This window comes from Perna viridis, chromosome 5, assembly GCF_037379345.1.
Source record: "Perna viridis isolate PV_CMFRI_1.1 ecotype Kerala chromosome 5, ASM3737934v1, whole genome shotgun sequence".
Taxonomy (NCBI): domain Eukaryota; kingdom Metazoa; phylum Mollusca; class Bivalvia; order Mytilida; family Mytilidae; genus Perna; species Perna viridis.
This window is the reverse complement of record NC_142449.1, coordinates 39,187,725-39,212,829: the sequence shown is the minus strand read 5'-3', so window position 1 is coordinate 39,212,829 and position 25,105 is coordinate 39,187,725. Positions and strand designations below refer to the sequence as shown.

At 31.2% G+C, this 25,105-nt stretch overlaps 1 protein-coding gene across 5 annotated transcripts in view; it reads right to left on the bottom strand.

The window, feature by feature from the left end:
- LOC148617436 (coiled-coil domain-containing protein 149-like) overlaps nt 1–25,052 on the bottom strand; it is a 32,673-nt gene extending 7,621 nt beyond the window's left edge. Inside the window, exons 1-10 of one of the 5 annotated variants that reach the window (XM_088585032.1) lie at nt 24,887–25,052; nt 21,799–21,823; nt 18,148–18,197; nt 14,553–14,708; nt 11,037–11,090; nt 9,837–9,941; nt 7,382–7,504; nt 6,365–6,537; nt 5,554–5,626; nt 4,344–4,434 (exon numbers count right to left, since the gene is read on the bottom strand). In XM_088585032.1, the coding sequence (XP_088441158.1) occupies nt 4,344–4,434; nt 5,554–5,626; nt 6,365–6,537; nt 7,382–7,504; nt 9,837–9,941; nt 11,037–11,090; nt 14,553–14,708; nt 18,148–18,197; nt 21,799–21,823; nt 24,887–24,958 (922 nt within the window). In that variant the 5' untranslated portion in view covers nt 24,959–25,052. Of the gene's footprint in view, nt 1–4,343; nt 4,435–5,553; nt 5,627–6,364; nt 6,538–7,381; nt 7,505–9,836; nt 9,942–11,036; nt 11,091–14,552; nt 14,709–18,131; nt 18,198–21,798; nt 21,824–24,886 lie in introns of all 5 variants that reach the window. The other 4 variants (XM_088585034.1, XM_088585035.1, XM_088585036.1 and 1 more) reach the window with 4 other exon arrangements.
- Between the last annotated feature and the right edge of the window lie 53 nt (nt 25,053–25,105).

The following is a 25,105-nucleotide window of genomic DNA, read 5'->3' as shown; positions in this document are numbered from 1 at the left end:
AAGTGTTGTTGGCACTGGAGTTTTTGATTTTTGTGAGAAAAAAATAGCACTATACACACACTTTAAAATGACCCAAAGATTACATACTGTAAAATAAAACTAATCATAAACTTGCATTTCCCATATAAATTATAATTCAGAAATGCTTTTTTCTTAAATGTTGAAACTGGATGTTAATATTTGATAGTGATTTCAGTGATATACATACCTGTTAAGCTTTGAAACATTTCATGTGGGAGATTCTCCCCCACTGACACTGTCAGATCAGTCATGTGGGGGATTTTTATGTAAAAATTTAATTATTTTGTATTTTGCACAGAAAAAAAACAGTAATTTTAACAAAAAACCTACCACAAATCTTACATTTTATATGAGAGTTTTGAAATTTGTCATCGATTCCACTGATGTAGGAGGGTTAACTGGTATTGATATGTTCTGTAGATCAATAGTTATAACAGTATCATACTTCATAAACATTTAAAAAGTTTGGTTCATGTCACTTTTCCCAGTTTTTTTTAAAACCTGTCCAAACTTTAAAAAAATAGTTTGCAATTACATTCAAAAACTCTGCTTAAGAGAGTAATTTCCTAGATTGATGTTTTTTTTAACCCTTTGAATTTTCCTGACAATTCTATTTGGTTAAAATAACTGCTCTACACTTGCTCTTTATCAATTATAAAATATTGACGAAAGGATGAAGATTAAAACAGATAAGTGTGTTGAATAGAACATGTTTATCATATCTAATGCTTCTTGACACATTTAAATTTCTGAAAAGCAAACTTAAAAACTAAACTTCTTTCAAGGCCAAAACAGGGAATGTATATATACAGCCCCTGGCCAAAATAAGAAAAAGTCCCTCAAATCTTTTGTTTTAAAGTCTAGATCTTAATTTAATTTGCAAGCAATGATAGAGTATCATAAACTGAATAATTGCCTGATGAAACATATTTAATGGTTTTGAAAGATTTTAACTGATATAAAAGGAACAATATATGAACTATATTCTACGAACTGTTTAGAAACAGTAGAGAAGTTCCTGACAAAAACCGGTGATATAAGGTGGATCAAAAACCCCAAAATTAGTCATAGATCTCCACTTTACATGTTAAATAGAACAAGAAATCTCACTAGTGAGACACTTGTTCCATCTTGATATAAGGAAAATTAATGTTTTTTTTTTTTCAGCAAAAAGGAAGTAGATGTCATATGAGTACAAGAACACATCCAACGGGACAACACCCCTATAGGAAGCATAGTAAATTATATCAGCTATCTGTGATTAATATTAGTTGAGAAATATGAAAAAAAAATTGTATATTATTGTAACACTGTATCAGAAAAAAGTGGGTTTTTTTCAGAAACAGGAGGTATATATCATACAAGTACAAAAAATGTATTTTTTATACAATATATTTTATCCATATGGAGCTTTGTATAAGATATCAGCAATCTGTGATCAACTGTACCCGCAAAAAAAAAATGTGACCAAAATTTGTTTACAATGTATTACTACTGTATAAAATAAGCTCAAGTTTTTTTGGCAAACATGTCATTCAAGTATGAAAACATACTCCATGATACAGTATACCTACCATATATAAAGCTTTGTGTAAAATATCAACAGCCTATAATTTACAGAAACTGTGATTTTTTCTAAAAAAAGTGTTACAGAATGACAGACACAGAAAAAAAACAGTATACCCACTCTTATATGGGTATAAACATGAACAGGTTTTTCATTAAAGGAATATTTTCCATTCATTACATTTGAAGAAAAAAGAGATTTCAAAAAATCGTTACACAATAACCCATAAAAATGAAAATAACACATCAAGAAGAAGTCAAATGTAAGTTTTAACATGTATTAGACAACTATCATTTTCCATTCAATTATCTGTGGTTGCAAAGTTATATATCATACACTTCTTAATGTGTTTCTATGTCGCTCAGAGGTTTGGGTTTTTTTGCTTATTTTGGCCATTTATTTAAAATTTGTTAGTTAATGGGACCGCTATCCTAATTTTTTTTATTCCTGCCTACCTCCTGAAACTTGCTATTACAAAAATAAAAAATAATCAAAAATGTTTTAGCATCAAAGTTTCATATCAATCGACTAAACACTGTCAAGCTATGAACAACATTTAAAATATAAATCTAAAAATAAAATCAACTTCTAGTAGTTAGTAAGTGTTGTTAATGAAATAAACTTATACTATACAAACCATTCATTTTTAAAGTTCATTTTGTATAAATATATCCATTCCACAAAAAGTGGTTGGAAATGGGCAAACAGTTGGAAAAAATTTACAAAAAAACCCTCCCCCCCAAAAAAAACAAAAAAAAAACGTATTCAACCAAAATATCATTCTCATATTCATATGGCTCCCCTTCTTTTCTTTTTTTTTTCGACCAACCGGCTCTATTTGTAAACCAATTAATTAAAAATAAAAATCAAAGTGCTGATAGCACTGGCAGTTTTTGATTCTTGTGAAAATAACCGACTCTATTTGTAAACCAATTAATTAAAAATAAAAATCAAAGTGCTGATAGCACTGGCAGTTTTTTATTCTTGTGAAAATTGTAGCATGAACAAAATTTCAAAGATTATATGATGTTAAATAAAATTGTGATCATACATTTCATTTTAAATACTATTAAGAACTGTTCTTTTTTAATATGTATAAACTGAAAGTCAATCTATACTGATCCAACACACATTTACAAGTTTTCGTTCAATTTTACCTTTTCCCCCAATTTTTAATCTATCCAAAAGTTAATGTGTATTTACATTCAAATGCTATATTGACAGAGTATTTATCCTACATAACAATTATACTTAAATAAAACCAATATCAGCTTAACCCTTGTAATGCTACACCCAGACCTGTTCAGGATTGGGCCATGTTCCACTTTATCGGTTCTGGCAGTGTAAATCTGAGTTTAGGAAAGTACAATTTGTGTCCATCTGCAAACAGCGTGACTGTGCTTTAAAATGAGGCTATCTGATAAAGAGTTTGGTAATAAATAATGACTTGAAAGCTAAAAGAAGAGGTCATGAGTTTCCACTGTCGAAAAAAATGAGTATTTTTGGGGGGTAGGGTTCATTCTTGGATCCTCACCAGACCAGAAATAACCTGTAGTACTCTATTTCGTATGGAAACTAAATAAGAATGATTTCTGTTACCACCATTTCAATGTAAACCCCTTGTATTGACTACTTCCCGTTTATGGACAAACAGAGGCCAAAAATTGGAAAAAATCCTAATTTTCACACATATGATCCTTCAGAAGGCTCCTGACCCCCCACTTGTGACTGTAATGCACTTTATTTGGCTTCAGTAGCCTTCATGGTCTTCAGGCTGTAGGATGAATGTGCTTTGGCTCCTGATTTGTTCCCGTTGAACCCCACAGGTAGTAAATAATGACTGAATGATATACAAGGAATTACATTTGGACTATATATTTGTGTAGTGTTCAGAAATAGTAGGGAAGTTCCAAGGATAGACTGGTGACATAAGGTATTTTGATCCTGAAGGATCAAAAAACCCAAAAAACTTACGGGGGATTTGTAACTATTTTCATGGTATATATTTTCATAAATTGGTTACATATTTAAAATAAGCTGAAACTTTCTGTCATATAGTCTTAAACTCTATGTAGATCATGCTTTTAAGTCAAATCATGTTCCACCAAGGACAAAATCATTACAATCATTTAATTCTACAGATACAGATATAAACATGTACATGTACTGTTAAGAATTAAATATGCATATGATGTTGTCAATCCAATCAATAGATACATATACATGTATTATTTTACCAAAACAACAGCAGGTAAACCAACCCTACAATAGAGCCCATCAATTAACTGAATTTTTCAGGTTGGAATTAAAAATCTGTTTAATACCATGCAACAGCTGTGTAAATTTATTTCGCAATCTTTTAATTCAAAAATTGATAATGGGATAAAAGGTATTGTTTTAATATTATTCTATTACTGTAAAGATTTTGTGACATAAAAACCATACAATTTTACATCAACTTTTTACAAAAGCTTTTCACAAGCAACAAGAATCATATATAGAAACCATAATCATGTATTTATTACCTACTTTCCCACCAACTTTTAGATATGTAGATTAGAAATCAATGCATACAGGTATAAAATACGTGATTAAATGAACATTCTGCCAATTAAGTCAAGGACATTTATTGTGAGTTTGAAAACATATCAAGATATTGAATAGAAAATATTTTAGATGTCAAAAAATATGTGCATGTGTACATTTTGCCTTAGATTTCCTTAAAAGATTTTAAGAACAATCCTGGTAGACCTACCTTGCTTTTGTGTAACAACTAAACCAGGACCACTTCTACTTTGCCCTAACTTCAATGATGAATTCTTTGTCTTTTTTCTCTCTAGTAAATTCTGTAAAGATGTGAGCAGATGTATTAAACCATTTTTTTTCATTAAAAAAACCTTAAAAATATTAATTATTTTATTCCTAATTTTCTAGATTCGCTTCCAAAAGTGAGAAATGATGTATGGAACATTTTCATAATAAAAAAAATCTATATTTTACTAGTTTCTCTCTCTAGAACAAGCCTTAATTATCCTGGATGAAATCTGTTTGCTAGTTACAGAAAAAATGTGTTGTCCATATGTTTTGTAGGACACATGAAAAACATGTTGAGCATATATATAAGACCATCATGAAACACATGTTTAGAACTAAAGAACTAATTCAAGAAAAAACACTCAAGTAAATTATGTTTTATACAGAACTTCATATTTGAAAAGAGCATGTTTTTCATATGACTTTTTAAAAAAAATGCATAAAATCGTTCATTTCCAAAGGAATGGGAAGGAAATTATTTTCAAAATATTGACAATTTGAAGGGACATAATCATTTGTCAAGAAATCATATATAAAAAAGAATTTACTTTCTAATTTTCTTTTAGAAAAAGGGGCCATTTCCAGCCAGAAAAGAAGGCATATTGACCATGGCCCAATGTCTTCCCAACCCCAATATTTCCATATTAATGCAGGTATTGAAGTATCACCAATGTCAAACCTATACTTCTTGTATACCAGAAGAAGAATTGCAAAATATGTTTTGTATGCTTTAAGACATATTTTGCAACATTTCTTCTGGTTTACAAAAAATAAAGGTTTTTGACATTGGTATAACCTCAATACCAGTGACAAACCTGGTCTTAATGGTAGAATCTCAATACTTGTGACCAACCTTGTCATTATGGTAGAACCTTAATACTTGTTACAAACCTTGTCATTATGGTAGAACCTCAATACTTGTGACAAACCTTGTCATTATGGTAGAACCTCAATACTTGAGACAAACTCTGTGATTATGGTAGGATCTAAAAACATGTGACAAGCCTTATGGTAGAACCTAAAAACATGTAACAAACCTTGTCATTATGGTAGAATCTCAATACTTTTGACAAACGTTGTCATTATGGTAGAACCTTAATACTTGTGACAAACCTTGTCATTATGGTAGAACCTGATTTCTTGTGACAAACCTTGTATTTAGAAACTGTAGCCATTGCCATTGACTTTTCTTCAGCCATTTGTTTCAGCCTCTCTTGCAAGTACCTGAAAAATAATATGTTTAATTCGACATCACTAAATGAACCTAACTGTTTCAGTCTTTAAATACCTGAAAAATAACATGCAAATAAAGTTCACCTGAAATTTATATTATTTAACATGAAACTTTTGTGGATTTCAAATGAAATTCACTTGACATGATTTCATGTCAATTTGATGCAACAGATTTATTCCCATTAATTTTATATGGTTTTGTGACATTTTACCATGTGAAGTAATAATAAACACAACATTGTCCAGAGTCATCTTTCATACACTTTTAATTAAGGTGATGCTTAGACAATAGAATCTGATAACTTGGATAATAAAGTGGACTCCACTTAATTACATTGCATTATCATGTTAATATCATAGGAACTAAAAAAATGAAGAAAAAAAAACATAACATGTAAAAATTCCTCTTATTTGCATAAAATAAAACCAAATATAAGAAAATTCCTCTTAATTGCAAAAATATCTTTCAAAATTTACTAAAAATATGTACCTAAATAGGTAAAATAGTAATACATTGTTAGTGAAATCTATAAGTCTTTTTTCAAGAAGATATGCAATTAACAGAAATCCACTGTAGTCTTATTTAAGTTATAAAATGTACACGAGTTCATAAACATTTAATATTAAATAGTCTGTTAAAAAAAAAACCAAAAAAAAAAAACAGAGCTTTATGCAACCAAGTCCGGGAGTGATAAAACATATACATGTACATATATATAAAAAGCTTACTTGTTTTCCATACACAGGGCATCAATATCAACAATTCTTTTTTCATCACCTTTAAGGATGTAATTTAGTTCCTGGTTCAGTCTGTCATACTTAGTTTTATATGCCACTCTTTCTGTGACTAGCTCTTCTTTCTCATCAATAACCTGTTGTAAGTCCCTCTCTAGTTGATGAAACTGAAGGTACGAGATCACAATTAATTCCCCTTGATTTTTCGTTGTATACGAATATAGTTCCTTTTTTTTTAGTGTGTTTCTTCCTGATTTTTTTTTCTTTGCAGTCATAAACTTTACTGCTTAGTACTAACTGCAGAAATGTAGGGCAAGTATCAAATTTATAGTTTTTTTTTTCATTCTGTAATTTTATGTGGAAGTTGTGATTTGGTCCTTTGAAAGAAGGTCAAAATTTAGAACATTTGGCAGTGGTCACTTTTCATGTCTATGAGGTCTCCGAAGCAAAGTTGCTAAAAATAAAATATGATGGTGAATTTTTCTAGTACTCTTATAGAAATCTGCTTTTATACATGTTTCCATATTGGTGAAGTTTGAATGAGTTTGAAGCGGTGGAATTTTTTTTATATGTCAAGATGAGTCTGTTGAAATACACTACGAAATTAATTGTGTCCTTGTACCTGAAGTATTAGTAATACAATATTTTCTTTATCATTTACTTCACCTTTACTTTTAAGCATCCTAATGACTCACAAATTGTAGATTAGAAGCTTTAAGTATTGTAACTAAATTTTGCAAGGTTCAATTCCAATGAACCAGAAATCTAGCTAATCTTTCTTATTCACCCAAAGCGTATGGCATAGTAAGCAATAAAAATGTATGTTAGTTTTCTCCTTCTTAAGAAGTGACCAGGATCTTTGACATATTTTCATTCAAAATTTCATATGGAGTGACAGTTATTAAAATAATTAAAACTATTAATCATCATGGCAGGACAAAATTATTTTCAAGATTTTGTGATGATTTTTGAACAATACTGTTATTTACATCATTGACCAAGATAACTCACCTCTTCCCTAGAAGTTTCTAGCTGTTTAACCAAGTCTTCTCTTTCATGAGCAGGGAAGTGTCTTATGTTAATGCCTTCATCTGATGTACCTACTCTCTGTCTGGCTATCTGTTCTCTTAAAAGCTAAAAATTGCAAGGTATGAATATCATAGTCTAAAAATTTAATACTGTAAATATACCATGAATAGTAGTGTAAAAAATACATAAAAAAATCAGTAGTTTCTAATAAAAATAAAGGCAAATATTTGTTTGGACCTGCATAACTGACATATATTTGTCAGCACATAACTACCTTTGACATGTATAGAAACATATGGGAAATAAAGAACTACAGTGTATGTTACAAATTTCTGGAAGTTCAATGTACTAATGGTAGCATGTACTGATGAACAAATGGCTAAGTTCAACATGTAAGAATGTAACCAAACCTATCCATAATGCAAGGAGCATATCTTCAATATGTCTATAAACACTGTGGAAAATTGGAATAATATTGATTTGATACTTTCAGACAGACAGACGGTAGTCCAGCGGTTTCTAGACCCATTTTAAATGATGGTGACAAAGGTAATAACACCAAATGAACACCAACAGAATAACATCAGTTCTGATCATCTTAAAGGGCTTATTTAATGCATCAAGATCAAAACTGCAGTGATTTTGTAAGTAGCAGGGTAGAAAAATCACTCAAATTCTAGCAAGTCCTGAATATAATTTTTCAATATATTTACTACATGGCTATAGAGATTTTCACTAAAATTAGCCAGCCCTATCTCGAGCTGGTGGGTGCAGACAACTATTTCTAACTCTGATGTAGTCCCCAATAAATTTTATACCTGTGGATAAATTTGTTTGATCTTTTGTTATTGACTGTGTTTTGTTGATGCCCTCTTGTACACTTATGTGTCTGAGGATAATAAAGTATCTGGTCTTGATTAAATGAACCTTTTAAGATTCACAGTGTATAAATTTAGCTTGTTTTTTTTTAAGTGGATTTACTAATAAGAACTGGTAGTTTAACCAGAAAAAATGAAATAAAAAAAATCTTAATTGCTAATATGCATTAATGACTCAGGTCACAACCCCCAAAATCAATAACAGCCTTTATTTGTGGTACAATTTTTAAGTGATTCACAAATAGTTGGGACATCAAGCAAATGTTTGTGTTCTTTTTTTTTTTGGCCCTTACTGACACAACACCTAAAACAATTCAGGTCAGCTTTTTGTTGTATGGCACATTATGGTGTAGTTATAAAAAGATCCATTTACTTATAGTCATGTTATTGTCTGGACATCATGAAAATGATTTTCTGGCATCTCTTTGGTCTCTTATTCCTAAATGGCTCGAGTCAAAAATAAACCAATGTTTGTTTCATAAAATTTCTCAGGGAACCATTCTCTTATTGTAGTTAATAGGCAGACAGCAGGAAACACATTTTTCTGCTGCCCTTTAGCTCTTAATTCTTAAATGGTTCAAGTCACATCCCCCAAACTCAGTCCCAACCTTTCTTTTATGGTACCAATGTGGTATTATCTAAAGAGTTCAATTCTCTTATTCTCAAATAATTGCACAGAATAATAACATCATGAAATCATAATACAGTGGAGAAATTAAGTTTTCCATATATAACCATTCATTCCCTCTCACAAGATTTGTTTCAATTCCAATATCCTACATCAATGCTTAGTTCAAAACCATATGATGATCAGTGTATAGTCATTTCAATCAATCATTGTTATTTAACATAAATTATATCAAGAACTTGACCATTATACATGTACCTTTATGACACTGAGACAACTTACCTTTACTTCACCAGAGAAAACTTGTGTCGTAATCGTAATGTCACCAGAGAAAACTTGTTCTACATTTTGTAATAACTTAATGTCACCAGAAATAACTAGCTCTACATAATTTCATGTCACTTTAGAGAACTTGTTCTACACACAACTTAATGTCACCATAGAGATTAAGTAGAACATACCTTTATGTCACCAGAAAAAAAAAACTTGTTCTACATAATTTTATGTCACTATAGACCAACTTGTTCTATATGTAATTTAAAGTCACCAGAGAGAACAAGTAGAACATACTTCCATGTCAACAGAAAAAAACTTCTTTGTAACTTTATGTCACCAAAAATAGTTACTTTACATAATTTAAAGTCCATATAGAGAACTACGTAACTTTATGTTACCAGAGAGAACTTGTTCTATGCACCTTAATGTCACCAACGAGAACTTGCTATATAACCCTTTAATGCCACCAGAGAGAACTAGTAGGACATACTTTTATGTCAACAGAGAGAACTTGTTCTACACAACTTTATGTCACCAGAAAAATACTCTACATTATTTAATGTCACTAGAGAGAACTTGTTCTATATAACTTCATGTCACCAGAAAGAACTTGTTCTATACATTTAAATGTCACCAAAGAACTTGCGGTACATACCTTTATGTCACCATTAGCATCTTGTAATTTTTGTTTCATATCTTCCACTTCAAACTCCAATGACTTATTTATTTCTCTACATTCAAATAACAAACTTCCAAGATTCTGCAAAAAAGGGGTAAATTGTAGATTAATAAATGGTAAGATGCTTCCCAGAGCCCAGCTTGATATGACTTCAGAGGTTGAGCCCTGAATAGTTGGGGTAAGTATAAACATACAATGCAAGTTTGATACATGTACATCCTGGGAACCCATGGATGACTACCCTGCCTTGCAATAATATGTGATCTTAAAATTTGTTGCAGTCATACAAAAATATTTAAAAAAAAAAAAAAATCAAATGAATAATTTTAATGGTTGACACATCTTAGAAAATACTGTAAAAGACCCTTTTCAAATTTAATACTTTCAGTTTTAGAAATGGTTATATTTGTGTATTAAACTAGAAAAACTATGAGCAATGCGCATTAAATTAATAATAAACTACCCCATTCCCCATTCTATTACATGTACCTTTTGACCTCCAAAATGATTTGGATCAAAATCTAATATAGATTCATAATAGGAATATGTATTAAAGATTCTGTGAAAGTTTCAGTACCTTTTCAGAAGCCTAAAATAAAATCAATTATAGGTGCATAGACACTGTAATTGCAAAAAAAAATGTTTCAAAAGATGGGAAATTAAAAACACCCATACATATACACAAATAGAAGAGGGTTATGGGATGTCTTTTTAAAAAAAAAAAGGTACCAAAAAATGATTGATTTCCCCCAAGTAAAAAGTTTGTTACATCCCGAATTTCATTGATTTAAGTCATTTGATCATATATTACTTTTCTGCTTAAGCAATCCCTGTCCCTTCGTCCCATCCTGTCCGTCACTCTTGTGAAGAAACCCCTCAGGCCTCTTGAGTGCCTCCCTGACCCCCTGCTTTGCAACCATGATTAAACAATTGAGTACATGTCAGTTCAGGTTAACTATGCACCTGCATTATATGTGAAACATTGAACAAGTAGAATACTTATACAGTCAATCCTGTCTTAAATGATCTTCCAAGGGAGAGTTAATCATGGTCACAATAGACAGGTGGTCTCTATAATCAGAATTTTTAAGCATATTTCAATCAGTCTTCTAAGAAAAATTATTGCTGAATACTGTAAGCTGCTAAGACATGTTTAACAAAGTCAAAATGGCTCACCTTTGTACTGCTTTGTCCAAGTGATTTTTCCCCAGGAGAAGAAGGATAACATGGCTGAAAAATCAGGATGTATAAAGTGATGCATGTGTTTCATTTTTGACAGCTGTCAATGAGTGTCTTAAAACTTACCACACCACTCTTGCAGTAGTATCAATTCAAACTGGGTCCAGAAAAATTCAAAAGAGCTTCTGGAACCCTCAATGGTAGATAATTATTGGAATATAATAGCATCAAAACCATAACTTTTTATACTACTATTTCCCATACTCAGTTGAAATCCTGACTCAAAAGCATTACATATTGTTGTTACTCTAAAAAAAAAATGAAACACCCGGATACAAATATACACTTTATAGTAATTGGTAGAGATTCTACATACTTTCTAAAAAAAATATTCCCAATCATCTTCTAAATATAACTTTATAAGGAAGATGTTGACAAAATGCTGGAATTTTTTTTATCAACAACTTATGTATCCTGTGTCCAGTGTGGTGGACATGTTTTTTTTCACAATCAACCGTTATCATTCCAATGGAAACAACCATTTACCAAAATCTCTCTTTTTTTAAAAGTTTCTTCCCTAGCTTTTCTGGACTAAGTCTTTAAAGCTTTCAATGCAGCCTAATCTTTAAGATAATATTTTAGTAACAGACATTTCCGTATCCTTTGGTGAAATCGATTATCGTCAAGTTATTGGAATGCCCATAAGGAACAATTGTGCACCACTTATTGCGAACCCCTTTCTGTACTGTTATGAATCACAATTTCTGGCTAAAATTAATAAAGACCCTTCCAAACAACATTTGGTAGAAAAATTTATTAACACCTTTTGATATTTGGACAATATTCTGACTCTAATCAACGATGACTTCAATATTTATACTAAAGATGTATATTCTGTAGAACTGTTGTTGAATAAAGCAAATATTGATAATAAAGAATGTCCATTTCTTGATCTTAGTATTCATATTGATAATGGTAAACTTAATACATGTACTCAAATTTATGATAAAAGGGATATTTTTCATCCCCTATAGTCAACTATCCGTTTTTGGATAGTAACGACCTCTCGTATCGGTGTTTACAAATCACAAAAGGTTCGATTTGCTTGCATTTGTAACAATGTTTCAGAGTGTAACCAAAGGAATCTTTACATAAGTGAGATATTACTACATCACGTTTTGGATATCACAAGCTCGTAAAAACTATTAACACCCACAAAATATTTGAACCAATACAAGGAACTCATTCTCAAATAGATGTAAAAGAATTAATAGCTGCAGTTATCTGTCAACCTTTGTTTTATGGTAACATTCTACACAGAAGGCTCAATACTCACCAAATAAGTTAACAAAACCATTGAATAGGCTCATTCGTAATGGATATAGTTGTGATATTTATATTGTCAAATCGTTCAGGACAGCATTTGTTGGTATTAATATTGATTCACTCATACAGGATCTTTACATAGAAATTAAAACACTATATTTCAAAGCAGTTTTTGGTGTGACATGGATTGTGTCCTTTAGATTTATGATGTACCATGATTCTCAACCCCGCATGGGAAGTATTGGGAATGATTTTACATATGATGGGGACATAGGTTTTTGTACGTTTAAACTGGTCTGGATCTGGCATGTCAAGTTAACTGCTAGTAATCCTTAGTTTGTACATTTGTGTGATATATATTCAGTTTCTTTCTGTTTTAACAAGGGACTCAGACCTTTTTGATCAGGTGTGTTTAATTGTATAATATTTTCACTTTCAGTTCTCTTTTATGTTACTTGAGTATATAGGGGCAACTCTTTTGCTGTACCTGTGTATAATGATGTTTTGGGGCCAATCTCAGCCTGTCCTGTGCTGTGAGGGTTTCCTTGTCCTTCACTGAAGACCAATGGATCGCCTTGGGCTGACATTTTCATCCATGAGAGGTTATTGTCTCTTTGCCATATTCACTATACCTGACTTTGTCCAACAGATTACACAGTGTTCAGTGGTAATTAAGTAAGACACACCGGCAGGGCATGACATTAACATTTTATTGACCTTGTCCTATCGGGCAAATTGATGAAAATTCTATTTGCCCAAATACAAGATCTAGGTTGTCCTACAGTAAAATGAATGTTAAAAAGCTTTTCAAAGAGCTGCATAATACGACCGGAGCGGTTGAAACCCTGACCATACAGTTGGGGCAAGTGGGGACACAATATAAGTTTTTGACACACTTACAATTGGGACTTACAATTCATTATGGACAGAACAACTGGTTTGGACACTATATTACACAAAATTTGAAATTCAAATAAAAATTTTCAAAAATAAAAAAGTTGATTTTTTGCAGTGTGACCCCCTTGATCCCTTATAACATGAAAGCCATGGGAGTATCTAAAATCTGTTTAAAAAATACTGGCAGGATTTAATTAGGATCTAATAGAAAATTTTTTTTTTAAATCTCACCAAAAATAAAAGCCATTTTTTGTGGGTATGACCACACAACTCAAAAGTTGAGAACAGTCCAAAAAGCATCAAATCCGTTAATATGTTTGTTAACCAGATTTAAATAAGGAACAAAATAAAAAAAGGAATCAAAACAAAAACAAACATTCTACATGGGTTTTAATATTAAAAACACCTATTTTTACTGTTTTTGGCCCCTTATTCTAAAATGGAAGGGGCTACCAACTCCAAATAAATATAGGCACTTTCTTTAGAGGGTAATAAAATCACATCAAAATTTCATAAAATTGGTCAACCACAAATAAAGTTATCACACAAAAACCACATGACAACTATACAGATGAAGACAATATATGCCAATATATGACAGCAAATTTTGATTTTCCAAAATATGAATCAAATTTGGTTATCCTCAAGGCAAATATAATTTAACTTTCACTTGTCAGAATGGTAGTCTCACTTGATCAGGCAATAGGACAACCTTTGTCATACCCTGACTGGTATAATGTAGAGCAGAATTGTACGTAGAGAGCTAATTAAATCACCCTGAAAACTTATAAGGAATGTTGTATCAGTTCAATCCACCCTAAACACTTTTTACTCCCTTTATACAAATATGCTCTTTTAAATATTTTTATTATACATGTCGCAGAGCCCATTAAGAGCTTACAATGATTTGTATTTTGTGCTGAAGGCTAAATGGTGAATTTTACTTACTGTGAAAGTACTATTGTTTGTGGGGTACACATTTTCATGGGTTTCATAGGTAGGCCAAACCACTAAATTTTGTGCCCAACACAAAGGTGATTTCCATAAATGTTTATACTGAAAACCTCAAAACCACAAATTCAAGAATCCATGAATTTGTGTTTCTTCCCTAATCCACAAAAATTGGTATCCACAAATTAAAATACTTGAACTTCCACAGTATCAGGAATTTGTAGTAGCACAAAGCTTACTGGCATGGTACAACTCTTAAGGCTATCTGTATCAGCCAAAATTATAACAAATTACAATAGAGCATACAATTTGCCACCATGTATACCCTGTAGAGCTCACCTGTCCTAACTGTTTCTTTATATTCTGGTATCTCTCTTGTAACTGTTCTGCCATCAGTTTAAATTGGTCTCTTTCACTGCGACATTGATCCAGTTCTTTGCTCAAAATGAGCAATGCTTGACATTTACTCTCTAATTTCCTTTTACAAACTTGATACTGAAAAAAAATTCAAACATTAACTAAAGCAGCACTAGAACTGCCAGAAAACCAAGTACAAGGTTATTACACAACACAATTTATCAGTGTCCTTGATTCCTGATAATAGAGGTATACCTACCATTATAATAATTAAGGTGTACAGTGTCTCTCCTTTCAAACTACCTAGAGGTGCGCAGTGTTCACCCTTTCCAGCTACCAAATAATAATAAAGGTGTACAGTGTCCCTCCTTTCAAACTACCCAATAATAATAGGTGTACAGTGTCCCTCTTTTCAAACTACCCAATAATAATAGAAGTGTGCATTGTCCCTCCTTTCAAACTAAACTACCCACTAATAACAAAGGTGTGCATTGTCCCTCCTCCCAAGCTACCTTAAAATCACAGAGGTGTACAGTGTCCCTCTTACAAGCTAGCCTATAATAATTGAGGTGTGCAGTGTCCCTTCCTCCCAGCAGGTCCTATTATAAGAAAGATGTGCACTGCTCTCCTTCCAAGCTACCCTAAAATAATATAGGTGGACAGCTAGTGAACCCAAGCAATAATTCATGGCAATCGTTGTTCACTTTATGAATATATACATGTACATGTACCTAAATACTATCAACAGAAGATAGTAAAAAAATATTTACAGAAAATTACAACAATATATTTGCAGATAAAAAATACTCAAACAAAAGTGGTTGTACTTTTTAAATACATTTGTACATGGGATAAAGAATACTCAAACAAAAGTTACCAGATCATACACCTTCAAAAAGTAAAATGTTTATGTCACATAAGAACTTTCCCTTTACTTTAATTTTCAAAGTTAATGGTTGTACAATTTTCTTTTGTATAACAAACTTGTGTTCACTGTACTTATTGGTTGAATGAGTATCATGCACATAAATTTCCTCACACTTCTGCAATATCATGCATAGTGACATCTTACAGCACCATACCATATTAAAGAGAGTACCATTTTGAATTTTCCCCACAGAATCTATACAATATTATTTTAAAAAAGTGAGGCCATTTTACAAGCAATTTTAATGAACTTTTTGTCTTATGAAAAAATATATCTTGAGAATAAACCATTCATTAATAATGTATTTAGTTTTTACAAGGTTTATGTTCCCAGATTTAAGTGGTTATGGAGTAACAATTTTACTATCAAAACAAGTATTTTTGTCAAGGAAGTCTATTTATAGACTGAACTTGATTTAGAGATCGTTGTCAACCAAATTACGTAACCAGGGTAGACATTTCAAAATATAACAAAATAACACTCTGTGGGTTATTCTCCTTGCAAAGTTGGCATTAAGATATCGCTCCGCCGCCAATCATACTCCATGTCAAATATGTGATGTTTACTTTACGTACGATATGGGCATATAATGATATTAAGGCTATTTAATATGCGTAGAACTGCAAGATTTCAATGATTATATAATATTATCTATTTAAATTTTGACGCAGACAGCTGGACTATTTTGTCAAATTGACCCGAACATTTGCACTGGCAGGGAGGAAAGCCCAATCGTGATTTGCCATTTTTTCTCTCGATCTGACCCTTTTAATGAATATGTTGGGAGCTTCTTATGACGGAGCTGCAATGTACATTTTATGTGTAGTAAGTATCGATTACAGTGACAGATCTAGGGGAGGGTGCATGGGCTTGACATCCCTCCTTTTTATTGGAAAATTTCATGTGTGATTGATTTGATCCCTGGAATAAAACTTCTGTACATAAAATGCAAGCACTGCGTACATATATGTTAATTACTACATGTAAATGTACATAACTAATATAAAATGGTAAACACACATGTACATACATGTAGCAAACAAAGAATTGTTTAAAATTGAAAATAAACAGAGGTATATTATAATTTCAAAGCAGAGATATAAACAATGTCTCTGTTTCAACGGTAAGGATGAAAGGAGGTCATGTGGCATATTCATCACATTCAGTAGGTAATCTTGAACTATCAAAAAGGAGGGGTATCCAGTGAAAAAAAAAGTAATGTCTTTGGGACGAGAGTGAATACATGAGCCCTGATATTACACATACACTTGTACATGTTCCTAAAATCCAAACTTCCACACCGTCCATAGACCTTTATCCCATACCTATATCATGCCCACAGACCTGTATCCCTGTATCACATATCACATACTGTATATCACACCCCTAGACCTATATTGCATTCTATATCACACCCCTAGATCTATATTGCATTCTATATCACACTCCTAGACCTTTATTGCCTTCTGTATATCACACTCCTAGACTTATACCGCATACCCCTAGACCTACCAGTATATTGCATACCATGTATCACACCCCTAAACTCAATTCAAGTACCCTACATATATAACACCCACAGACATATATTGCATACCTTATAACACACACCTAGGCCTATATCACATACTATATATCACACCCATGGACCTATATTGCATTCTCTAAATCACACCCATAGACCTATATGGCATACCCTATATCGCACACATAGACATATATTGCATATCATATATCACACCTTGCACAGAACACAATTGAAGTCTATTTCGTATAGATAAAAAATAAGAAAGAATGTACATGACATGAAAATCTGTTTGATATGCAGTTTCAACCCTTGACCTATATCACCCTGTGGGCCAGTGACCCTTGAGTTGATATAGGAGTCTCCTGTTGATACTGCATGTGATATAGATTTTGGCATGCACTATTCAGTATGGAATTTAAAGAAATAGTAACACAATATACATGTGTATTATATCCATGTAAGTAACTGATTATCAATATGGTTCTTTTTCTGTACATTGTCAAGATATACCAGATACATTTATTTAGAATGCAGATCATCAATTAAGAAACATGATTTTCATGACACAAGAGAGACGCAGTTATGTTACAGATTCTGTATCCATGAAAGTGCATTGAAAATGTGTTGGAATTATCAAGACTACCAAAAGTAGACCTTTTCTAAGAGCTGATTTTTATGGACATTGTTACATGTACAATGTACTAGATATACATTATTTATTCATATACTTTGTATGTACACAGTTATTTTGAATTTTCAAAACTGGTGATAGGAATACTGTTTTTATTGCTGGTGTAAAACAGTGTAGTCATATTTCTTAGCAAAATTTGCTGTTTACATTCATATGTCTGTGAACAAGAAATTTACACTGAAAACTACAAAAATACATGTGCATGCACTCTAACTACTATGGTTACAGGCATATGCAGTACAGTATCAATTAAAGATTTCATACATGAAATTATGATATTTGTAATATAGTAATACATGCATCTAATTTGTTTTCTACTTTACAATGTGACATTAACTTCTCATTGGTAAATAAACATTCAGGAATTGATCCAGAGATTTTGAAATGGGGTCCAAACATCATTATAAATCATACATGGAAGAAGCCCTACAGCAATATCCTTAGGAAGCTTTCCATTTTCTGTATTTAGAAGGTCTTTGTCTGAAAAATGAAATGACTTTAATTTATTGTTTTAAACTCATCACTTCAAACCACCTTTTATGATCTATCTGGTTATGAGGGGGTGTAGTTTTAACAATGACAGGTGACAAGTAACCTGTTCTACTCTTACTTACAGGTATGTTACCTGTTATTAATAGTTATTGAAACAAAGATGTGCTCATGAAATACACTGTACATTTTTGTAAAGTTTGTAATGTTATTTCAGATAAATTTGAATTATTTCAGAGAAAGAAATGTTTATTTTTTCTTAATTAATACAGCTGATAAAGATTTTAAAAGAATAAAATCTAAGAACACTGAAATATAGTTAGATATATACTATATTAAAGTTTTTTAATGTAGGACAAACACTATGAATAATGACAGAAATATTGTTTGCAAATTTTCAGTCCACCAGTATTGATCACTGTGATAATATTGACCAGGTGGTTTATCAACCAGTAATAACTTGGGACTGTTATAACCATCAAACCTTTATTTTTGTCTGATTTGCACGAAATTATATATACATATAACAATGTTTCCCTACAAGAGGAGGTTTCTCCATATCATATGGTTAAAATACATGTGTATTTTCATGAATTTACATTGTAACATTTTGCATATATCAGACACTGTTATGATTTTTTCCTTGATTTCTTTTCAGTGGTTATCACATATTAGTTTCACTAGATGAAGTGAGAAGGAAGCAAAAGTAAAAGACCATTTATGTGCTGGGATACTATTTAAGCATGAAACAAAGTCCATGATTCTCAACTGCTGGTACATACATGTATGTGTAGCATGAAGCAGCTGTAAATGTATATGTCAACACCTCTTAATTAAAAAAAAAATATAAAAACATGAAGCCTGATTTCTTAGCACTTATATATTTGCAAAACATAAGAGTTACTGGAGTTGTATTATAATCTTATACATATTTGTGAAACAATTATGCAGAAAAAAAGTGAAAGAAATGTACATACATTATTGAAGGCAGACAGGTATAAAACACTCAGCAATAGTGATTCATCATAAAAAAGTGGTACTCATGGGATATGGGTTCAATATTACCTTTTTTGATTTGGAGAGAAAAAAAGATGGATTTATACTCAAAGTGCATCATAATCCTTGTATTCACCATATCTCTATACCACTGACTTTCCAACTTAATTGGAATCTTAAATTGCTCAAATCTAGGAGCTACCAAGTTGTTTTTAGTTTAAGAGTAATCAAAGGAACCAAGGTTATAGCGGTAACCAAAAAAATGTAATCCAGGGACAAAGACAAGACATGGAAAACAGACATACACAACAAAGAACATAAAGTAACTAAAATCATACATACATAGTAACAAAAGCAAATGAGCAACTCGGACTCCACTAAAAACTGTGAGCATGGACCAGCATGATCTTTAAACTGCATAGTATAGTAATTTTTACAACAAGAGGTTCAGTTTGAACTGAAAATTCCTCGAGAAAGGTAATCATTTATTGTAAATATGTGCACAGTTTCGACGAGCTAAACCCATAGTCTAATCTAGACAACAATGACAAGGACAAATTTTAGTTTAAATTTATTACATAAAAATCTACATCAGTGAGCACAAACAAGGAAAAGTTTTTTGCTCATTTATCCCTTGAGATTAGACCTTTGTTCAACTTCCTCCAGTCTGCAGGATTCATTTCTACTACATGCATTTCCAAACCAAAATTGCAAGGTGTGGATCCATTCTTACTTTGAAAATTCATTGAATATTGATAGTCTGTGATTCTCAGTGGAATTAATATTTTGTAAGAAATGGTTATTCAAGTGTTAGGAAATTTTAGGACATCAACGTACGTGTACAGCCAGGTGTATCAAAAGCAATATTACAAAAGAACAAAAGAAGATCCAAAAATATTTATTGATAAACGGACTGTATAAATATACACCGCATTAAAACAAATGGTTATTCTTTAAGAGGACTAAGTTTTGATCGATTTATTTAGCTTACAATTTGGTTACATGAATATTGTTGATTACTTTGGGCCTTCCTTGACTCAGTGCCTCAGCACTTTGATTTTACATCCTTTTTTTTTTCTATCATGTTCAACTTATCATGGTTATTGTTAATCTTGTCATTATTATCAAATCTTTAACACAGATACAAATGTATATAAACTTTTGTTTTTTTTTATTGCTCAATTATTTAGATTGAAGATTGGATGATTTCAAAGTAATTTTGTCTAAAAAAATAATTTTACATTGATTTTGTGGGTAGTATTAAAAATGCTACCAATTTTAGGCCTGGTGCTGTATAGATGTACATTTGTAGGTAGGGGCCTGAATCATAAACTGGTGAAAATTGTTGTTAAATCAATATATAATGTACATGTACACAAATTATTAAAGTCAAACATGTGACTGTTATTACATGTATTTAACATTATGTTCAATACAAATATGTATCTCTAACCCCAATAGCAAAGCCTAAAATCATATTAAAAGAACTTTGACACCTATACATCACAAGGAAATTGTACAGAAATTACAACATACAATCTTATTATGTTGCTACAAGATTGAAGTCTTCACTACAGAAGTTTTATGGTCAACATCATGAACTCCTGGATTGTTACGGTGTATCCATCTGCACAATGAAAACTTAGCAACTTGGCGGGTGTTTCTTGGAAAGCAGAGGATGCTTACCCTACCAGTGCAACTGGTCTATGCTCCCAGTTTTTAGTGGAGTTCGAGTTGCTCATTTACTTTTGTTACTCTGTATGTGTTGTTTTGGTTACTTTGTGTCCTTTGTTGTGTATGTCTGTTTTCCATGTCTTGTCTTTGCCCATGGATTACATACCTTTAGATTCCACTAGAATCTTGGTTCCCTTGATTACTGTTTCCTGCATGCAACTCATATGTTTTGCAATTAAATTAATTGAACAAACAAGCATGGATTTATAGTAGGTTTTAAAGAAATGTTTTTTTTTTAAGATGAAGAAAGTTGTAACTGTTAATTTATCATGGTTATTAAATTGTCTAATGTACTAAATATTAATATCAATCTAATAACTGATGATTTTCTCATAAAATGTTTAAGTAGTAACTCTCTTGTGGTATCAAGACTACTAAGTAATTATATTAGCAATTGTATATCCATCAGAAGCTCTGTACTGTCATAATCATCATTCATGATAAGATACATTTTTATGTTATACATGTAATTTGTTTATCATTATGAAACTTGGGCCTTTGCCAATTATTATAATTGTGTTTGTGCCAATAAAAAATTTGAATTTGAATTAAAATTAGAAATAATAAATGAATAAATATTTGTTAAATAAACCAATTAAATGGCAATTAAACTTCTTGAGAAATTAACTTGAAAAAACAATAACTAACTAGAAAGGTTCAAGAAATATGACTGTAAAAGCAATTAGAAATATCAAAGAAATTCACATTTCACAGCTTGGTGCTTTGATGTTGTCCTTTCCAAAATATATAAATGAAGATATAATATGGAGAATTCTCATTATTTCTAAGAATACAAGCCCATATACCAATGAATATATGAATGTGATTATGTATGAAGATAAGAATGTATGACTATACTAACATGTGTATGTATTAACATATTGTTGCTGAAATAAAACAAAAGATGAAAAAAAAAAGATTGTTATTAATGAAATACAAAAAAAATAGCTGAAATATTATAAGTGAGAGTAACTGATAAAATACAAAAAACAAAATAAAGAATATAAAAATGATAAAAACCAAACAAGCAAATGAATCAATCAATCAAAACATAAAAATTTGATGTTTCACAAGAATGAAAATACAATATATTAAAAGTCTCATATATCCTTTTGTTAAGATGTTTCAACTTAAAATTACCCATAGAAACTGGGAGGATCTCGTTACTACCAGATTACTACTCAAAGCACCCAAATATGATTAAATCTGGTGGATTATTGTCTGTCTGTAATGTTCAATTGTATAAAAGAGTGTGCTTTTTTACAAAAAATTGCTAATATCATATGAAAGTTAATGTGTAAAAATATAAATGTGAATTTTTATGTATTCATATATGTTATGATATTGACTGTTCTGTGTATTTGTCTTATTTATGTATGCTTGTGTGTTTTGTCCTCTTGCACACCTACTGTGCAAGAGACTATCAATAAATGTTGTCTCACGAATACAACATTTACAAATAACTCTAAAGTAGGTGGAAGTTCCTTACCTACATCACTTGTTAATACTCAACAGGGTAATCAATTAAATAGACTACAAGAACACTCCTACCTGAATTCAATTGATTTTTCACTCTTGATCAATGAATGGTGCATGCCACATTTTGAGTTGCTAAACAATCACTTTACCACAGAATGATATAAAAATGTAGAATTTTTTTTTACACATATTAGGTGCTACTGGAGGTTAAATTTTTTTCACTTTCCATATTTAGTATACCTGTGAACTAAAACATTTTTTCTAATTGTAAACAACCCAAGGCGAAATAGTATATAGGGGAGTGACCTGTGTTGAACAGATTTCGTGGCGAAACAACCTGGATTCCCTAATATCATTTTAATGTGAAATAAAGTCATAGCTTGGAAGCATTAAGAGCATGATTTCAGCCTGACAAGAAGTAAAGTCTTTCTGAGTTTCCATACAAACTTTGGTATTTTCATATCTTCTTCATTAAAAAAGCATTTTTTACATTTCTACATGGTGACCTCAATACTCAATATACTCATTTAAATTCAGATACTTTTTTGTTTGCCAAAAGCAATTAAATAGTGGGCCTTGCTGACTAGAAAGTCCTAAGTACATATGTACAAACAGTAAGTTATACCAGTTTCACTAATTAATGACAAGAAGTGACAAAATCATCAAGATGTCTAGAAAAAGCAACAACAGAGAAAAAAAGACACAAGAAGATTTCTAAATATATCTTTAGATTAAACTTCCTCCTATTACAGTTCACACCTGATTTTGGACATTTCAATTAGGATATAAATTTTTATGGATATTATTTTATATTTTTGATGTTCAGAAATGTTTTGGTTATTATATCATATTGTATTGATGATAACTTTGCAATTTAAAATATGGCATGAAACCATTTGATATGTTCATACTGGATTTAAAGGTTGTTAAATTCATCTGTAATGAAGAGTCTTTTCTGAAAGACAGGCAGTGCTCTTTGTCAAAAGCCATTATGCTTACGCATGTCATACACAAGTATCAGACAGAGATGCAGTGCTTTTACCAAAAGAGCAAACTTCAATTTAGGCATCAGTCTTTTCAGACTAAGTCTATCAAGACCAAGCCTGTTATGCATTACACGTCTCTTCAGACATACTTATTCTGTACATATCTTTTGCAGGCATCTATGAAATTGTTTTATATTGCAATGCCATGTATGACAAGCCCAAGTGGACAAAAATGTCTAGTTATAAATATTTATAAATAAATACTAATACTAATACTACTATTCTTTATTGGCACAAATACAATTACAATAATTGGCAAAGGCCCATATAATTGATATATAAAAGAGTAACATATATAGTAGCGGTATACATGTAAATAGAGTATTAATCAAATGTTATGAGAAGAGATATTTGTTATGAAATAAAATTTTTTCAGATAGAAAAAATAATATCTAAAAAATTAGTGATAATCTTTAGTATAGTATATGAATCACTGAATATACATTGTTTCAGTGTGTAGTAATTAACTGAATCAATATCTTTTTTGAGGATATTTGATAATTTGGACATAAATTGACTTCTAACTTTGGAGTATTTTTCACATTTTAGCAAAAAATGTAATTCATCTTCAACCTCCCCAGAGTTGCAAACTTTACATAATCTCTCGTTTGCAGGAATTGATAGATGACAGCCTTTTTCTATTTCCAAATTATGGCTACTGATTCTAATATTGCAAAGAGAGGATCTTTCTGATCTTTTTTGTAAAACATCAACAAAGCTTGCTTGTTTGTATCCAATGTGTATATTTCGATAAAATGTTAGTTTATTTGAATTTTGGATTTGGGAATGTTGCTCTTGCATAAATTAATCGGTTATTCGTTGTTTTATATTTGATAAAATAGGTTTAAAGCTACATTTTTGATAGATTATGTGTGAAAAACCAAGTTTATAAATATAAATTATAAATACATATAATAAATTTATCAATAATTATAATTAATGTAAAATGAATTATAAATATTAATAAAAGAACTGTCTTAGATTAATAAATATTTATAAATGAATTATAAATATTATTAAATAGGTATTTTGTCCACTTATGCTTGATAGTTATTTTCATAGTTATTTTTTAAGTCTTAATAAATGTTGCAACTTTACTTTGTCTCATATAGCCCTGCCCAACAATAAGGGTACAAAGACTCAGGTCCCAGTGTTCGAATTCGAACAATCGTGTTTACTATTTACAATGCAAGGCCAAGGAGTTGCAAAATAAATATTTCCCTGAAGTTGTGAGTTGTTAAAGCATATCATAGCCATTGGAGAAGAGGCTTTGTAGAGATTGAAACTATACAGATGAAATGTGGGGCTTGACAGCTGCAGCTCCCTCTCCAGACGTTCGAAACCCCCTTTTGTTACAATAGTCTAGTATTACTATAGTAATAGTAATTAGTATTGAAAAGAAATGAATTATATGTTACTTTGTACCTCAGCTCGTAAAGCCTCAAATCTAACTTTCACCCGGCCTAACTGTTCGGCTTCTAAACTGCAGGTTGCCATGTCTATCTTAACTTAACCACGAATATACAATGCAGATCTGTAAATGTCATAACTAAAAAATCGATCTTGCCGCATAATCAATCTGCATCACCTTTTCCTTAATAAATGGCGAATATTTATATTGAATTCAAGCGCAATTGTGACATC